Source organism: Odontesthes bonariensis, chromosome 12 (genome assembly GCF_027942865.1).
Source record: "Odontesthes bonariensis isolate fOdoBon6 chromosome 12, fOdoBon6.hap1, whole genome shotgun sequence".
NCBI classification, from domain to species: domain Eukaryota; kingdom Metazoa; phylum Chordata; class Actinopteri; order Atheriniformes; family Atherinopsidae; genus Odontesthes; species Odontesthes bonariensis.
The window spans coordinates 6476193-6494221 of record NC_134517.1 but is presented as its reverse complement, the minus strand read 5'-3'; the positions used below and the strand labels follow the sequence as shown (position 1 = coordinate 6494221).

The 18029-nt window shown below is 39.5% G+C and overlaps 1 protein-coding gene across 1 annotated transcript; it reads left to right on the top strand.

Annotated features, from left to right (window-relative positions):
* The first annotated feature begins 437 nt into the window (after positions 1-437).
* mstnb (myostatin b) lies at positions 438-3884 on the top strand. The gene is made up of 3 exons (XM_075478979.1): positions 438-816; positions 1109-1479; positions 2249-3884. Exons 1-3 carry the CDS (start codon positions 438-440, stop codon positions 2627-2629), a joined length of 1131 nt encoding a protein of 376 aa, XP_075335094.1. The 3' UTR covers positions 2630-3884.
* Positions 3885-18029: the final 14145 nt, after the last annotated feature.

The window sequence follows — 18029 nt, the reverse complement described above, 5'->3', positions numbered from 1 at the left end:
CAAGTTCAGATTAAATATTCATGAAAATATTTCCAAGATGTTTTGCGTAATCTCTCTTTTATTTCTGAGATTGGGTGATCAAAAACTCAGACTGTTCTGCGTCCCTGTGTGCATTATGTATTTGGGGTAAGAAGTTAAATTATCCATCTGTGTACAAACTTTGCACATGTCCTCAGCCTCCATGTTTCCATGGCTTGATCGCGAAAAAAAGTCTTCATGTCAGTCGGTTAAAATTCATTGTTGCCTGTCCAGCCAATCATAGTTTTTGACGACACAAAAGAGGCTAAAGTTGGAGTATAAAAAGGTGCGCGCTAATAAAGTATGATGCCTATAAGTGTGGCTCATTTATCCAACCGCAGTTCAGCTCTCATCAAGGATCCTTTATTTTCTTCTAAACAAACAAAAAAGGAAATAACAAACTTCGCACCTTAGAGAAAATGTATCTGTCTCAAATTGCGCTGTGTGCCAGTTTGCTGACTGTTTTTGGGCCAGTTGTTCTGAGTGACCAAGAAACCCACCAGCAGCCCTCCGCCGCCAGTCCCGCAGACACGGAGCAGTGCGCTACTTGCGACGTCCGGCAGCAGATTAAAACCATGCGGTTAAATGCAATCAAGTCCCAAATCCTGAGCAAGCTGCAAATGAAGGAAGCTCCCAACATTAGCCGCGACATAGTGAACCAGCTCCTGCCCAAAGCGCCGCCGCTGCAGCAGCTTCTCGACCAGTACGACATGCTGGGAGATGACAACAAGGATGTGGTAATGGAAGAGGACGATGAGCATGCAACCACGGAGACAATAATGATGATGGCCACTGAACGTAAGTTTAAATTTTCTTTGCATTTTCCCACTTATATGCCCGAGCCTGAGCTCACAGGAGGCGCGATCCGGAGATTTCATTTTGACACAAAGCATGGCGAAATTTTGGGCATAGGATGAGATTTAAAATATTGTTTCAGACATTACATTTTGTCAGACAATGCACGTGGAAACGTTTAATCAACTTAATAATCTAACAAGTAGACTTCAAACCATGTTTAGGCTATTTCTGTCTGCAAATGTCAATCGTCCAATAAGTGGAAACAGCATTTTCTCTATCTTTCTCTCTGCAGCCGAGTCCATCATCCAGGTGGACGGAGACCCAAAGTGCTGCTTTTTCTCTTTTACTGAAAAGTTTCAAGCCAATCGCATTGTCCGGGCGCAGCTGTGGGTGCATCTGCGCCCGGCGGACGAGGTGACCACCGTGTTCTTGCAGATCTCCCGTCTGATGCCGGTCACAGACGGGAGCAGGCACATACGAATCCGCTCCCTAAAGATCGACGTGAACGCCGGGGTCAGCTCTTGGCAAAGCATAGACGTCAAGCAAGTGTTAACTGTGTGGCTGCGGCAGCCAGAGACCAACTGGGGCATCGAAATCAATGCCTTCGATGCGAGGGGAAATGATTTAGCCGTGACCTCCGCAGAGCCAGGAGAGGAGGGTCTGGTGAGTCGAACCTTCTGTTTTTTACCGTAGGTAACAGTTTAATGCAGCAGGCAAGTTATATTTAGGCCTACTTACACTGCAGCAGTGGCTCTCCAGTCACATTGAGCTTATTCATTAATGGACTATTCTGTAAAACACTAATATTTTCTAAAGCCAAGATTACAGCTGGATGAAACTGTCTAGGATTTACTGTTCAAAGGATTAGATTTTAGACTTATAAAGGTTTCAGTGTGCAGAAAGGCTTTACAGAACCAGCAGGTGGTTAAACATTCCAGCATTTCACTGCTGAGAGAAGGATTCAAAATATAAAAGACTTTTGAAAGCTGTTAATCAACACAGACTCCATGTAGGCGCTCACCTGATTTTGGACAAATGCCCAGCCCACAGTAACCTTAAATCTTATTGCTTGATTACATAAAAGTTCACCCGTTCCACATTCCTTAAAGTATTGTGTGACTGTGCAAATCAGAGTAATTGCCTGCACGCACACACAGGCAAAAACACACACTGCTGCTATCAATGACAAACACACATCACACAGTTCGAGAGCTGGCACCAGGCTCTTGGGTAATTAGAAAACTTTGACAGCTGTGGGTAACCAACCATCAGATGATTTAATTTCTCCATAACTCAAAGTTTCATAATATTATCGTGCCATGTTTGAAAACTAACTGCCAAAGAGCAGTGGATTTAAACATAAAAAGCTGAATGCTGTCAGTTGTGCCCTTGTGCAAACCAGCTGTTTTCAAAGTTTTCTATGTCCTTTCAGCAACCGTTCATGGAGGTGAAGATCTCAGAGGGCCCCAAGCGGGCTAGGAGGGACTCAGGTCTGGACTGTGATGAGAATTCTCCAGAGTCCCGGTGTTGCCGCTACCCCCTCACAGTGGACTTTGAGGACTTTGGCTGGGACTGGATTATTGCCCCAAAGCGCTACAAGGCCAACTATTGCTCTGGAGAGTGTGAGTACATGCACTTGCAGAAGTACCCACACACCCACCTGGTGAACAAGGCCAACCCCAGGGGGACTGCAGGTCCCTGTTGTACCCCCACCAAGATGTCACCCATCAACATGCTCTACTTTAACCGCAAAGAGCAAATAATCTATGGCAAGATCCCCGACATGGTGGTGGACCGTTGTGGATGCTCTTGAGTGGGGACAGAGGCCGTGTCGTGAGAGCAGGGGGCCGGAGGGGCTGAGCTCAGTCCGGCCCGCACCCCAACTTCAGACTATCTGACACAACCAATCCACCAGTTCCAGTCCTTTCCTGCAGACCACCGTGCAATAGAACCAGAGTAGAGTACAAACCGCCCAGTCTTGCAGCAAGGGCAGTGCTTTCACCACTGGCATAGCTCTTTACTTTTCTTTCCTCCAGTGAAATCTTAGCCATCAAGGCTTGAAGCCAGATGGATGCAGGAACACCAAAACACATACGCACACATATGTTGGACCTTGGAGTGAATGCGGACAGAAATGATCAAAGTTATCCAAAATGTATTTTTTCCCCCCTTTGTCTCAGTTTTCTGCACTCTATTCATTTAAACCCACATGCTGGCTGATTATACTGGTACGCCATCTACTCCACTACACTCCTGTTATAGCCAAGGTACAAGCTAATACATGTTTTGCAACGCTTGCTATGTTTTTGATAATCATTTTTTGAGTTATGTCTTCAGAGAGAAACCAGGAATCCTCAAATACTTTTTGAAAGGGCTTGGAAAACACAGTTTGAGACTCTTTAGAGTGAAATTTCACCCTGGTAGAATGTTCATGGGAGTTGATGACAAGTGGCAGAACAGCAAACAGTAATCCCCAATTCAGTGCTATTAATAGCACCTTAGACACATTTACAACCTGAACCAATTTGAAAATGTATCCATGCAGAGTTGAATTTTTCAATAAACAATGTCTAGAATATGGGAATAATATTCTAAATTCAGGTGCTGATGAGAAGGTAGATTGCTCCTGAAATCATGTGGACTCAAAAAAGTTTCTACCAGGGTGAGGTCCCACTTTACATCTTGACAGGTAATCATGTACTCTGTTACACGTACATGCTGCAACATACCCGACCAAGAAGCATTCTAGCTCAGTTGTAATATTCACCATCCAACGAAACCTGCCCGACACACTTGAATTATTCTGATTGTAAATTCACCTTACTGGACAGAAGGACTTGAACTGAAGGCACAGTGAATGAAGCCTACAAATGAAAATGTGTTTAAGACAGAGAAAACAAATTTTTGAGATGTATGAATGTTGAGATCATGTTTAAAACTTTGTCTTACGAACAACACAGTTTGCACTATGGCACACCAATAAGAAGAATTGGTTGCTACAAAAGTTGTAAAAACTGATTTTGATATGTTTGCTAATTTGTATTGTATACGTATGCAATTGTTTCCATTAGGAGTTGTCTTTCTAAGCCACTGATGGTAAATGTATAAAACCACAATGTAGCAAGATAAAAGATGTAATACAGCAGCTCTATATACTGGTTTTAACAAATAAAGTCTCTAGCTTGTTTGTTGAGTTCTGTTTTTTCAGCAGCTTGCTTCTACAAGCTATTTGTGCGTCTTTTCAGTAAATCTGAGCTTTGAGTTTACACTGCATATTTTAGGTATATTTTTTGCTGTTCATATCCATGTAGTTTTCTCAATCGAACAGTGTGAATCACACACCTTTTGCAGTGTATTTCGAAGAGATGATATCCAAAACATAAACACAATTTCATTAAAATTTTTCAAAAGAATAAAACTGGAAATGCCTTTGTCCCCAGCGTTGCTTCAGAGACAGCTTGCTGTCATTCTGCTGACTCAGATAATATCCACTCTTGATGTTTGAGTATCACAACACTGCAGCCTCATTTCGCACTCCGGCAGCTGAGAATCTATGTCTTCAACACATGCGGTAAACTGATAAGTTCCACAGGCACAGGGTGAGTGTGTGCATGCCTGTGTTGCAGAAAATTAATTCAAACACTCACTCTGTCTCAATCTAACCGACTATACCTGCACAACCCCACCACTATAAGCCCTTTACTTTTTGTTTTTTATCACAAGTGTAATTCAGCCCAATTTCCCTGACTTTGCTTTTTCCAGTGATCGGATGTTGAAAGTTTTGCAGTCTAATGAGAGGATGTGAACTGTGGTGCGCTCTGACAGCATGACCTATTCGACTGACGGCCTCATTGAGGCCTGACTTCCGCCCAGTAGAGGGCGAATTGAGCACTGCCCGTGAGAGCCACTTCCTTTCCTGCTGAGAGCTGGAAAAGTGCCACAGAAATCGGCCACAGTGTTGAGCAGTGGAGTGGATCCACAGTGCCTCTTTAACCCTGAGGAGAGGGATTATGGATTCTGCACTTCTGTTTGTTGGTGGTGAATGGAAGATCAGAAAACTGAATAACACTCCAGTCAAAATGAAGGTTAAATAACACATTCAGCGTGAGCCTGATTGATACCAGCAGAGGCAACTTACAGTCTGTACTTTTCACCAGTTTACTCTCCGCATGTGTTCTCCTACAGCTGCGCTCTTTCCATCTGCAGCCTGATATGGGCGTGAACTTTTTACGAGTCTCCAACAGTCTCTAACTGTTTACTTTCACAATATCACTGATGACGCACGTTTTTAAAATGACCCATTTAAGAATATAACATCATTGCTCCGAGGTCACATGCATGAATGCCAATTAAACTTGTTTTTACAATTCTCCAGAACCAACGTATCACCTCTACAATTAGAGCCAAGCCTGCTGTGAGTAAATGTCCATTTTAAGATTTGTTCTAGGTCTGAAGTCAATTTGTGCTAAAGAAATCATATGAGCTGCTCTGATTGGGTCATTGTTCAGCCCTCATTGGTGCATCTTTTTACTCTGTTCTGACCTGCAGTTGCTTCTTGTTAGGAGCAAACAGCAGCTGCTGTCCTCCAGTAACTGCTACTGTCTGCTCCTAATAGGAGCTGGGAAATGTTCAGACTGAGCATCGTTACATCTGTCAAGAGCTGGACCCTGGAGGACAGTATCCGCCAGCGACATTCCACCTCTGACAGGTGAGGAAGTAAGAGTGAGAGAACGGGAAGAAGGATGTTAGGGGGTAAGGGAGTTGTCCAAGGCAGCTGGAGACGCCGTTATTGGACTGGATCCCTGTTGTATAAAGTTAATAGAAATTTAAAGGACAGAGCATGTATTGCTCTTCAAGTCCTTGTTAATAATTGTTCATTAAAAATTAAAGACATTCCTGATTGATCAAGTTTGATAAGAATGAAAAAAGAGCGTCTAGATCCTTGGATACTGAAAGAATATACCATTAAAAACTTTTAATTTATTTATTTTTCTTACTCAAAATGGAAATTGGCTATCGTTTGACTTTTTATTTTATTCTATTACATTTAATTTATTCATCAGTTGTATTATCATAGATTTGGGCTTTCAAAGAGAATAGAAATATTAATAAACCAAAAACCTGCTACATATCTTATAACTTGAAAATTCTAACATATAATGTTTTACGGGGACACTATATGGTTAAAATCCTCGATACTCACACCCTGGTTTTCTGTAAATATGTTGACATGCAGTCTAACAGCATTATGGCATTATGCTTGGTCCCTGGTTTGAATGGGACCAGGGACGAGGTTCTACTTTTTGAGACCCAGCAATGCTGGGTTTTATGAAGATACTGAATGTAAATCAACATTTAACTACAACTTTAAAACAAAAAGAGCTGAAGAATCTTGAAATGATACGCTCATGAATTCAGTCTGAACGTTTGTGTGAGAGATCAGAGGACTTCGGAGAGAGCTTTACTGACTTTTTCCCTCAAAATATTATGAATAAGATAAGTTGCACTGTAATTCATTTAAATGTTCAGTAGCAGATCCACTTGAGAAGATGTTAATTGAATGTAAATATATAGTGCTAGTAAGAGTTCTGTCTCTCATTCTCCTTTTTCTTTGGGTAACTGAATTGCATTCTAACAGGAGGTAAGGAAATATAAAAAAAAATATGTACAAAAACCCCAATTTGGGGTCAACAATGTTTTGATATCTATTAGCAAATATCAATTCATGACATTATTATCAGTGTTTTATCAACATGATATGGGAATTTATTGTTCTTTTAATACCATGGATATTTATATTTCTGGTATAACAAAACACCCTTAATTCAGGTAGAGAAAGGCTGAAAATAAATTAAAACAATGTTTGTCTGCATATCTCAAATGACTAAATCTGCTTTTACTAGCATCAGAATGCCAAAAGTAAAACATCCAACATATATGCACACAATGGCAGCATCCAAACAGAGCAGACACTGCTTAGCAAGCATCACACAACCATGAGATTGGAGGTTGATGTACTGTCCTACACTTCAAATTGAGCTCTGTTTCCCCCTTGCTAACTTCCAACACTGCAAATTTGGTCTGGATAATCCTGATCGGAACTGCAAAGGTGCATCACACAGGCAGGGAGAATCACAGTGAGCAGAAGAGAAGGTTGTCTGGTCAGACTGGCCACTGCTGCTCTTCACCGAGATGCCAACAAAATATCTGTTGCTGTTAAAAAAACAAACATTGGATACCATATTCTAAAATACTTGATGGACAGAAAATTTAAAATGTATATCCTTTTCCATGTGCAACACAAATGTGTGCATCAAATTTGACAATATACAAAGATGTGAAAAAGGAAAAAAAATTCAGAGATAAGTCACTCTGGACCTGGATGCTACAAATACTACTAATAAATTCTACTATTATCTAATTTGATTGAGTATCATTTATTACAAGCCGTCTAATAAGAGCATGTAAATGCTGACATCCATGTTTTCACAGATTGTGCTGACTTCTTTTAAAAGCTGTGCTTTGACACAGCAGTAATTTAGCCAAAATAATTTGAATTTAACTTCTAGAAACTTTGAATAGGTAAAGCACACATTTAGGCTATAACTTTAATAGTTTTTGAGATATTTTATTCAGACTATTTGGAACATTTCACATCTTTGTTTAAAAGATGTTGCATTTTTAAGTACCTACGTTAGTGTTAATTACATCCTCTGTGATAGCTTTTTGGGAGTCATTATACATAACAACGCGACCTCTGGAACAATACAGTCAGTATTTAAATTCCCTGACTGTGATGCCCTGTCCTGGATGTAGAATGGAGGTGGATAGACTAAAGGGGCTTGCCAGGTGCGTCCCTAAAAACATCTGCAAACTATGCCATCTGGAGAAGTGTTTCTACTAACTTATTGCTCTGCTCTGGAAAAGTCCTTTCATGACAAGTACACATACGAGAAGTTATAACTGATAGAGTTGTCAAACTACTGATGGCTGAAGAGAACATGTCCTCAAGACTTGATGAAATGTTGACATAGATCCTAACCAGGCTTAGAACAAGAACACATTATTTTACTGACCCCTCTATAGATTGTTTGTAGACAAAAATAATGCTAGAAAAAAAAACTAGGGCCTGCAGTGATGCAGAAAATCGCAGGTGATCTTTTACTTCAACACAGAGTTCTGGACACTGCACAAATCTCAAATTTGCCTGGTGATTGAAAAATAGCAGAGCATAGTGATATCAACACCTCAGTGATATCTTCTTTTAAAGAAATTACTTTCATATTTGATCTGCAAAACTCCTGCATCATGTATCCCTACTATGCAGCTTTGTTTGAAATCTCCCACCCGACCACCACAATGAGAAAAAGTAGAGTGGTTTATAAATTTCACTGCAGGACAATTTGGAGCAATGTATAAAATGTAAACAAAGCATTGCTTTGCTAATCTTATAAACCTTTATTTTATTCACAATTAAAGGATAGGATTCTAGCTGCTCAACAGTCCAGGGTTCTCTTTGTCATATTTTGTGTCTGGTGATGCTTTCAGTTGGTTAACGGTATGGACTGCACGCAGGCCAGTCCAGCAACTAGACTGTTCTACCACAAAGTCATGCTGTCATTATCGATGCAGTATGGGGCCAAGCATTGTCTTGCTGACATATACAAGGCTTTTCCTGGAAGGACATAATCTGGATAGGATCACATGCCGCTCTTAGACCTGTATGTACCTGTCAGCATTGATAGTACCTTTTCAGATGCTTACCAGTTTTTCAGGCACTAATGCACCCGTTTATCAGTCTTTTTAAGTGAGAGTTGATACCAAGGCAGATAGACTGTCTCCTCTTTAGTTCGGAGGATGTGTTATCCATGATTTCCAAAAGTAATCTCCAATTTCAATTTGTTCTCCACTTTGCCTCACTTCATTTTGAATGAGCTTTGGCTCAGAGAAGACAGGGATATTTTTGGGCCATGTTCACATATGGCTACAGTGATTTCTAGCAGTGTTCATTAGTGGATTTTTGTTTTCCCCAAAGATAATGAACTTCGAATATCAATTGGTGACGTGTTACAATCAGACACGTTACAAACAATTTTTCCTACCTCATCAGTGATGTCATTGTCCAGATAACATGCCTGTGAGACTATAAAAATGCTGTTTTATGAAACTTTTTGGCAATTAATATCACAGTTTAGTTACTGTGATAGCATTGAGATTAAGCAAAAATAAGTATCTGAAATTGTGCTATATAAAGTGCTACATAAAGTGCATGTCTTATTCAATGAAAAATACACAAATCAGGATAATAGTACAGTGTTCAATGATCATCTGATTCCTGACTTTCACCTGCAAAACCATTTTATCTAAATGAGGGGAATTTTGTTTAAAATCCACAATGTAATCACTTAAACAACTAGCGGAAGATGATTATCTCAAGCTAGATTGACAGTCTGTTTGTGAAAATCCCTCTTGGGCTTTCGGAAAGCAATGAAAAGCAATAAAATCAACCAGTCTGGGACATGATAAGGGCCAGATGGCCAGCCGCTGAATGCTACCTGTCTTCACTTCTCAAGTGATTTATCCTTTCCGTCTGCACTCCGATTGCTTTTTCACTTACGGATGAGGAATATCTATTCCTACCCTAAAACTGACAGCCACCTCTGGGAAGCCATCATATGATTAATGTCTCTGTACAGCTACTGGAAGTTTGGAGAGAGGACAAATTTCGTGCTCATTCCAGATATGTTTACAAAATTCTTCCGTGTCAATGCTTGTTTGCGAGGAGTGATTAGGTGACGAGCAAAAAATGCAGCCTTAAGTTCCAAAGCAGCTAAGCCTTTTTTCCTCTGGGGACGGAGAGCTGACAGTGATGAAGAATAGATCTTCCTCTGAGGAGACTAAGGAAGAGCAAATTATGGAAACCTCCTGTCTCCCAATGATATGCCTGTGCTCTTAACACAGACGGATGTAGAGCAGTATCAGGTATGTGTCAAAGAGAGCTGGACAGCTTTTGACATGTCAGAAATAACATTTATGGTACATTTTTACAGATTACTACCCACAATTAATTTTACAAGAAGCTCAGTTGAGTGACATTCAAGCAGTAGGCCGTACTTTCCAGAATAAGGCCATGGTGGATAAATCTAGGAGACTGTCTGAATGCAGGCTTGACATATACTGATATGGAAGAAAACTTTCAGAAATGTCTCAATATGTTTGTAGCTGATTTATTTGAAAACTGAAAGCTTTCTTTTTGGCTGAAACAAAGCTGAAAAACATCACATGACATACAGGTATCTGGTTAAAGTAGATATTCCTTGGAAAGCTGATCATTCTTGAGCTGAGCACCATCAACATGGACTACTAATTTCACATTTTCAACTTTAAATATGTATCCCTTCCTGCCAACCCAAAGTTCCTCTTTTGTTATCTAAAATGTATTCCACAAAATAGCATGTGTTGGAGTATAACATATGGACTTTTGAGGAGAACTGATTAAAGATTAGAAACAGCAGACTTGATGGCCCCATTGCAGATGCCCTTGACCCATGAAATTGAATGTGGTTTGACTGTAAATTCTCCAGCAGTTGAGAACCTGTGGCTTTTTAACACCCATCGCATTAATGTGTGCCTCAAGCCCATAAAAAGAACTAAGTGGCCGTGTGGTGGTTAGCAGAAAAGTGCAAAGTCACAGCAAGGCACTCTACCAATTACTAGTTGAAAAGCAACAAGTAGATGCAGCAAAGCTTTTATAGTTAGTCCCATATGGGCTATGGGACGGTTGAAGGTTTTGATTAAGTTGCCCTAAGTATTGGGGTTTGGTGACAGGTTTGACCCCCCTTTGTTCTTTAATGTCTGTTCAATTCTGGATTTCTTTAAGTTCTGTTTGTCCATGATTAAATTGACAGAAATACAAATGTCTGTACTAACACAGTGTCCCTGATGAACTGATTAATCAGCCAATTCTATAACTCTATGGAGTTTTTTTTAGCCCATGTTTGCTTTGTTTTTTTCTTGTCGGATCACACCCTGACTGTATGCTAGAGTCTGATGATTGTGTACAATGCTAAAACCAGGAACTTTCCTGTTAGTTTTTCTTTGACTGTAAAATGATTACATATCTGGGCTATAAATTAGCTTATTCCTACTTAATATTATTTCATCATTTTGATTTCAAACTGTGTATTACAGATTGGGAGTTGAAAAGTACTCTTTTAAAGTCCTCTTGAGCAATAATTCTTTCTTTGAAAGTTTTTATGTGGACATTGGTTACTTTAACATACATTTTCAGTTCAGTCCTTGTGCCTGACTATTTTGAGAAGAAAGTGTGTTTTTTCTTACTTTTGTCTTTTTGGTTTGTTAAGCCACTTAACACAGACTTTTGAATCATTTAACCCTAATCCCTGATAGGGGACATTTTTGTCCACTTGGGGTGAACTTTCTCCTCTAATTTCACACTGTAGATAGTGATACTCATCATATTTGGTCCAGTTGTGTATTTTTGACTATTTTTTCGAATTTCAAACACACATCATATACAATGCAATTTTTCATTGTGTAAAAAAAAAACTCCTTAATTTCTGAAAAGGGACATTTTTGTCCCCTTTTAAAACGACCTAAAAACATCATATATTAATATTTTTTTCCACTTTTTTTTCATAAATATTTTATTCCACTTCAGTTCTGATCATAACTACCAAGTTTTAAATTATTAAAAAAAATTAACCCTTTAGATGCCAATTTGAACTTTTTAGCCCAAATTTGAAGCCTTTAGGTGCCAGTATTTTCAAAATATGGAATGCAGAGTGGAATTATTGAGTAGGGATAATTAGGGTCTGGGATATGTCAATGATTAGCAACAACTTTGATTTTTAGGGATTTTTAATTTTTTTGTTATGCCTGATTTTAAAAAAAACTCCTTAATTTCTGAAAAGGGCCATTTTTGTCCCCTTCTAAAATGATCGCCAAAATACCATATGTTAATATTTTTTTCCACTTTTTTTTTCAGAAATCTTTTCTTCCACTTCAGTTCTGATCATAACCATCAAGTTTTCAATTATTTTCAAAAAATGAACCCTTTAAATACCAGTGTATATGAGGTAAACACCAATTTTCGTTAAAAAACAGACACAAAAACTGCTGTATTTTCAATATATGCAATGCAAAGTGAAATATTCTATGGGGGATTATTAGGTCTGGGATATGTCATTGATGAGCTACAACATCAGTTTTATCAGCTTTTTAGTTTTTCTGCAATGGCAGATTACAGAAACGGCTCCCATAGACATCCATTATAATGAAGTTGGCATGTTGGCCATGTTGGCAGAAGTGTCCAAATGCAATGTAATTACAACATACTAAAACGCATGACAAGAACCTTACCTTTGCCAATACAACGCTGTTATCATCACCAGAGCCACCTGGAGGCTTGTAGATGGCCAAGTCCTGCACCCAGCCACAGCAGAAAGTCTCGTACGATTCTAAAGATTTGTGACTTTTAAACTCCTGCATAGTGTAGTAACTTACACCAAAGACAAGATAATTGACTGTAGCCCTTTTTCCATCAACGACATGATTCGCTTTAATTTGATGCGCATCAAGAAGTTAGTGCGATACATGTGATGGAAAACCAACCGAACGCATCTTATATCGCAACAAAGTAATGCGATATAACTTTTAATTCGCTACAGAATCTGATGGAAAAAGGGCTTATGTCCATATATATGCACGGAGGTAACTGGTCCAGGTCTCTGTGCCATTCTGCTGCAGGGAGCTCGTAAGGATCAATATTTTGGATGCTGGACAGTTTCTCCAAATACCGCTGCTTTGCGCTTGTAATAAGCTTGTCCCTGTAAGGTCCCTTTTCTTTCGCCTAATCTCTCTGCATTGCTTTGCTTTCTTTCTTTTTTTTTTGTATTCGTCTCTGCCCTGCCAAAATGACAAATGCGGGAAGATATCCGTTAAGATATCCGTTAAGTTAATGGCGTTGCCCCTGGCAACCAATAGATTCTTCTGCCAACATGGCCGACCGGCCGACCGGAGTCACGTGACTCCTCATTCTCAATAGAAAATCATCTGGGGTCCATTTCACAAAGCAGGTTCAAACAACTCTGAGTCTATTCCTGATCTCTGAGTTGATCTACTCTGAGATAGAAAACACTGAGTTTTCGGTTCCAGAAACGCTGATTTGAGTGAGTTTAATCAACTCTGAATAGGTTCACCTTGAGTTTTGCGTGTGCGCCACAACTTTAAAATGCCAGCATCAATGGAGCCCCGATTCGACGAGTCACCATGGCAACGGGGAAGAGGAGGGGCTACGTTTTTCACCAACCTCGAATTGGAAATCTTAATGCGCTCATACGGCGAGTTTCAATACGTTTTTAGAAATAAGTGCAACACAGCTGCAGCAGCAAAAGTGTAAGTTTAAATGTAGTCATTTGTAATCACAATAATATTACAGGGGAAACTGCTTGAATGGTAGCCCATTCATTTATTTCATTTAGGTGCAATACCTCTGGGGAGAAGCGCACTTGGCAGCAGTTTAAGATGAAATATAAAAACATTGTTCAAACAGGTGAGACCTCGGCATGGAGGTACCTCATTTTGTTTTGATCATGTTTTACACTGTAAAGTAAATATTAAGTGGCTATTTGACTGTGCAGTTATTTTATCCCCAACATAATGCTGTTTTCACACACATAAACAATGTCTTCTCATCTATCATGTTCTGTTAAATAAGTAAGCCTATTTAAACTAACACAGACTTCAACTGAGCCAACAGAAAGAAGGCAGATGCCCGTAAAACAGGTGGTGCCCAGCACCACCACCTCTAACAGAGGGCCAGTGGCTGAGGGAATCCACCCCCAAGAGACAAGTGTCTTTATAAAATACAATAGGCCTATATATATCTTTTTTAAGCCTATTCATAAAATATTTATTTGTCTTTTATGTCTTTTTTTTCTTTTGTCCCAACAAAATTCTGATGGTGCCGCTCAAAAAGATAATTGTCTGTAAATGCAAAAACATCTATGATGGTCTGATAACCATCTCCGACGAATATTTATTTCTCTGCGCAATAATGCTGCACCTTCATCCACGGGATCGTTGTCAAAAGGACATGCCATGTTCGTGGAAAAAGTCATCTCCTACTGTGCCTGATGGACTTCTAGAAGTAGAAGAACTCGCTCTGCCTACTGAATGAATGAGGAAATCAAATGTCGTGTGTGGCTGAAAGAGGGCGGAGACAGAGAGAAACTCAAGGTTTCTTGAGGAAAACCTGGTTTCGACCAGGTTAGGTTCAGAGAGTCTGTTACTACGGTAACTGACCGAGAGGTTAAGTTACCTCTCTTTGTGAAACAGGCTAGAGTTACTCCTCTTTCTCGGGGTTGAGTTACCTCACTTTGTGAAACGGAAAACTCAGAGTTTCCCTCATTTCAGGGTTAATCAACTCAGAGTTTTTACTAAACCTGCTTCGTGAAACGGACCTCTGGTCTTTACCTGGTCATAAAAATTAAGTAAACACTACCTCAGATCAACAACATCACATGACATATTAAGCCATATCATCCTGGAGCAAAAAGTCAGCTAAATTCAACAGAATTTTGTAAAAGCACTAAGTATAAAACATGATTCAACAGCTCGTAGAACCACCTTTGGCAACAATAACTTTAAGTAATTGTCTCCTGTATCACATTATATGCCCCTCACATAATGGTTGAGGAATCTTGGCCCACTCTCCTTCACAATGTTGTTTCAGCTTAGTGAAGTTTGTGACTTAATTTACACACAGCTCAGGTCTGAAGTTTGACTGGGTCATTACAACTAATAAATTTATTATTTTATTTTTCAGCCAATTGGTTGTAGATTTGCTGCTGTGCTTGGGACCCAGTTATAGTCAAGCTTCACCTGTCTGATAGATGGCCTTACAATTGACTGTAGAATACTTTGCTCTACATAGGAACTCACGGTCAACTCAATGACCGCAAGATGTCCAGGTCCCGTGGCTGCAAAACAAGCCCAAATCATCATCCCCTCTACCACCGTGCTGACAGTTGGTATGAGGTGTTTGTGTTGATATGCTGTGTTTGCTTTTAACATGGTGCTGTGCATTATTCTGGCTCCTCCACTGTTGGGATTGGTAACTGTCTTGTATGTTTTTCACTTGGGATCTTTTTTTCACTGCACTGTGTTAACACACACCTGAATACTACAGACCAGCACCTCTGCCAAAACTTTTGCTTTATACTGGGTAATGATTCAATTCAATTCAATTCAATTCAATTCAATTCAGTTTATTTATATAGCACCAAATTACAACAAATGTCATCTCAAGGCACTTAAATAATATAGTCCAATTCAAGCCAATTGGAGTTCAATTCATTGTAATCATAATCCAATCAAATCCAATGAATTAATTTAAAAATTAATCCAATTTCTTCGTACAGAGCCAATTCTAAAACAATTTCCTAGCTAAGGAAACCGACAGATTGAACCGAAACTTCTCTTCAGTCCAATCTCCCGTCCTGAGCATTTGAGGTGACTGTGGAGAGGAACGACTCCTCTGGCAGAACCAGACTCAGGAAGGGTGGCCATCCGGTCTCGACCAGCGGGGGTTTGAGAAGACAGAAAAGAGGGGACAACAAACACTGTAACACCATTCAAAGGATACCTGTTGGAACAGGGAAACACAAGTTAATGAACACAATAATGACAAATGTACATAATATCATTTGAGAAATAAAAAAGGGGGGAAAAGATAGCAAAGTGAGGAAAGGTGTGACAGATGAGGCCCCCCAGCAGTCTAGGCCTATAGTAGCTTAACTATGGGATGTTTCAAGATCACCTGAGCCATCCCTAACTATAAGCTTTATCAAAAAGGAAAGTTTTAAGCCTAGTCTTAAAGGTGGAAAGGGTGTCTGCTTCCCGGACATTTACTGGCAGCTTATTCCACAAGTTAGGGGCCTGATAACTGAAGGCTCTGCCTCCCATTCTACTTTTAGAAACTCTGGGAACCACAAGTAAACCTGCAGTTTGGGAGCGAAGTGCTCTGTTGGGAAAATATCTTACAATGAGATCTTTAAGATATGAAGGAGCTCGGTCATTAAGAGCTTTATATGTGAGGAGAAGAATGTTAAATTTTATTCTGAATTTTACAGGTAGCCAATGAAGAGAAGCTAAAACTGAAGAAATATGATCTCTCCTGTTAGATCTCATCAGAACTCTGGCTGCAGCATTTTGGATCAGCTGAAGGCTTTTCAGAGAATATGTGGGACAGCTCAATAATAAAGAATTACAGTAGTCCAATCTTGAAGTAACGACTGCATCGACTAGTTTTTCTACAAGGTGAAAGAAGGCAGTCCTAGAAACCTGTTTAATATCTGAGTCAAATGATAGATTCTGGTCAAAAATAACTCCAAGGTTCCTCACTGTAGTACGAGAAGCCAAGGGAATACCATCTAGAGTAACTATATAGCTAGACAATTTCTCCCTGAAGCGCTCAGGTTCAAAGATAATGACTTCAGTTTTGTCTGAATTTAGAAGCAGACAGTTCTGAGTCATCCAGGTCTTTATGTCTTTAAGACATGCTTGTAGTCTGTAGCATAGCAATGGAAATTTATGCCATGCTGTCTAATAATGTTACCTAATGGAAGCATGTATAAAGTAAAATGAATCGGCCCAAACACAGAACCCTGTGGAACTCCATGACTTACTCTGATGTGTGAGAAAGATTCTTCATGGACTTGATCAATGAAACAAGTGCATTTGATTAGCAGCACCTCACAGCTACGTACCCTTTTGATTTCTATGGAATCAGTAAGAGGGAGGTCTTACATTTTCACACAGTGCTTCTGCAGTTTGGCTTAGGTTTAATCAAATGAATATTGGCACTTTTATCATTTGGTACCAGTTGGAAAGGGGTATGAGTCTATCAAACACTTAATAGAGGTAACTAGATGTCAAACACAGCTAATTGTGTAGAGATTACTTACACTGATGCATACTAAATATTACAGTCATGCTATAAGGAAAATGTGGATTGGAAAGTAATTATAATGATAAACTTTCAACTACACACTCAGATTTTTGGTCTTTATTTTAAACTGATTACCACATGCATGAAGATGACAAGCAAACTGTGTATTCATGCTTTTCCAATAGAATATAAGAATATTTCTGAATCTATCTGGTTTATATTTCTAAACAGACAGGTGGTCTTGTGCTCAGTATTCTAGGCAATCACATCTCATAACAGTTCTAAAATTAGAAGAGGAGAGGTGGTAAATATAGTTAATGTCATTTTATTTAAATTTTGATGACTCTGTTGAAGTCTATGGTTACTACTGGGTTATGAGAGTGGTGTATAGTTGCTCTGATTGCTGAATACAACTTGAGCAGCAGTAGCTCTGCACATTAAGGCAGTAACAGGAGAACAGAAAACCATCCTGATGACGCTGTATGTGACATGAATAAGTGAAACATTCTGCAAGCATTCCAAAACTCTTCCTTTTTCCATTCCTCAGTGTTGATAAATCATTAACACGTAGTTCAAATTGACAGCAAAAAAATTATTAAATAGAGGAACAGGTGGTTTAAAAGACAGCTGGCAAAATAAATAGTTGCTGACCTTTTAAACCGTATAGTCACATGGTCAAACGATGATCATCAGTTAATCCTCCCCAATTACTCTGATATGTCCCTTGGATGCCGAAGGCAGCATGTACAGCATAGATTCTGCTGCAGTATGCATTCTGAAGAGCACGTATCCCACCAATGAGAAGTTTTAAGAGTCCATGTGGGAGAGAGGGGCATAGAGCTGAGCGAGAGGGGTCAAAGGAGGGACATGGGTCCTCACTGGCATTTTATGCCTTTCCCAGAGGCACTTTGCAGACTTGGTCCTGCAGCAATGCTGAAGCCATCTGTGGGCTCTCTAAGCAGAGGCCACGTAAAACAAGACGTGTGCTGTGGTTTGACCTTTCACAGTACTAACTATAATATTATCATAAGGTGAGCGATCAAATTGCACTTTTCCCTATGGTGCAATTAAGTATCCATATGTAATGGTGATTAGTAAAGTGTAGATTTATTTTTGTCATGGAAAGGTGGTCAAATCATCCTCAGTACTTTTGTACAGACATTACAGCCTTGTTAAGATACAATTGGATTGAGAAAATAAAAATATATACTACAATAATAAAAATAATCAACTTTCTAAC

Excerpts from the sequence above, each read along its gene's own strand:
- mstnb (XM_075478979.1), top strand. The coding sequence starts at position 438 with ATGTATCTGTCTCAAATTGCGCTGTGTGCCAGTTTGCTGACTGTTTTT. Across the intron at positions 817-1,108 it reads AATGATGATGGCCACTGAAC|CCGAGTCCATCATCCAGGTG; the intron begins GTAAGTTTAAAT and ends TTCTCTCTGCAG. Across the intron at positions 1,480-2,248 it reads AGCCAGGAGAGGAGGGTCTG|CAACCGTTCATGGAGGTGAA; the intron begins GTGAGTCGAACC and ends ATGTCCTTTCAG.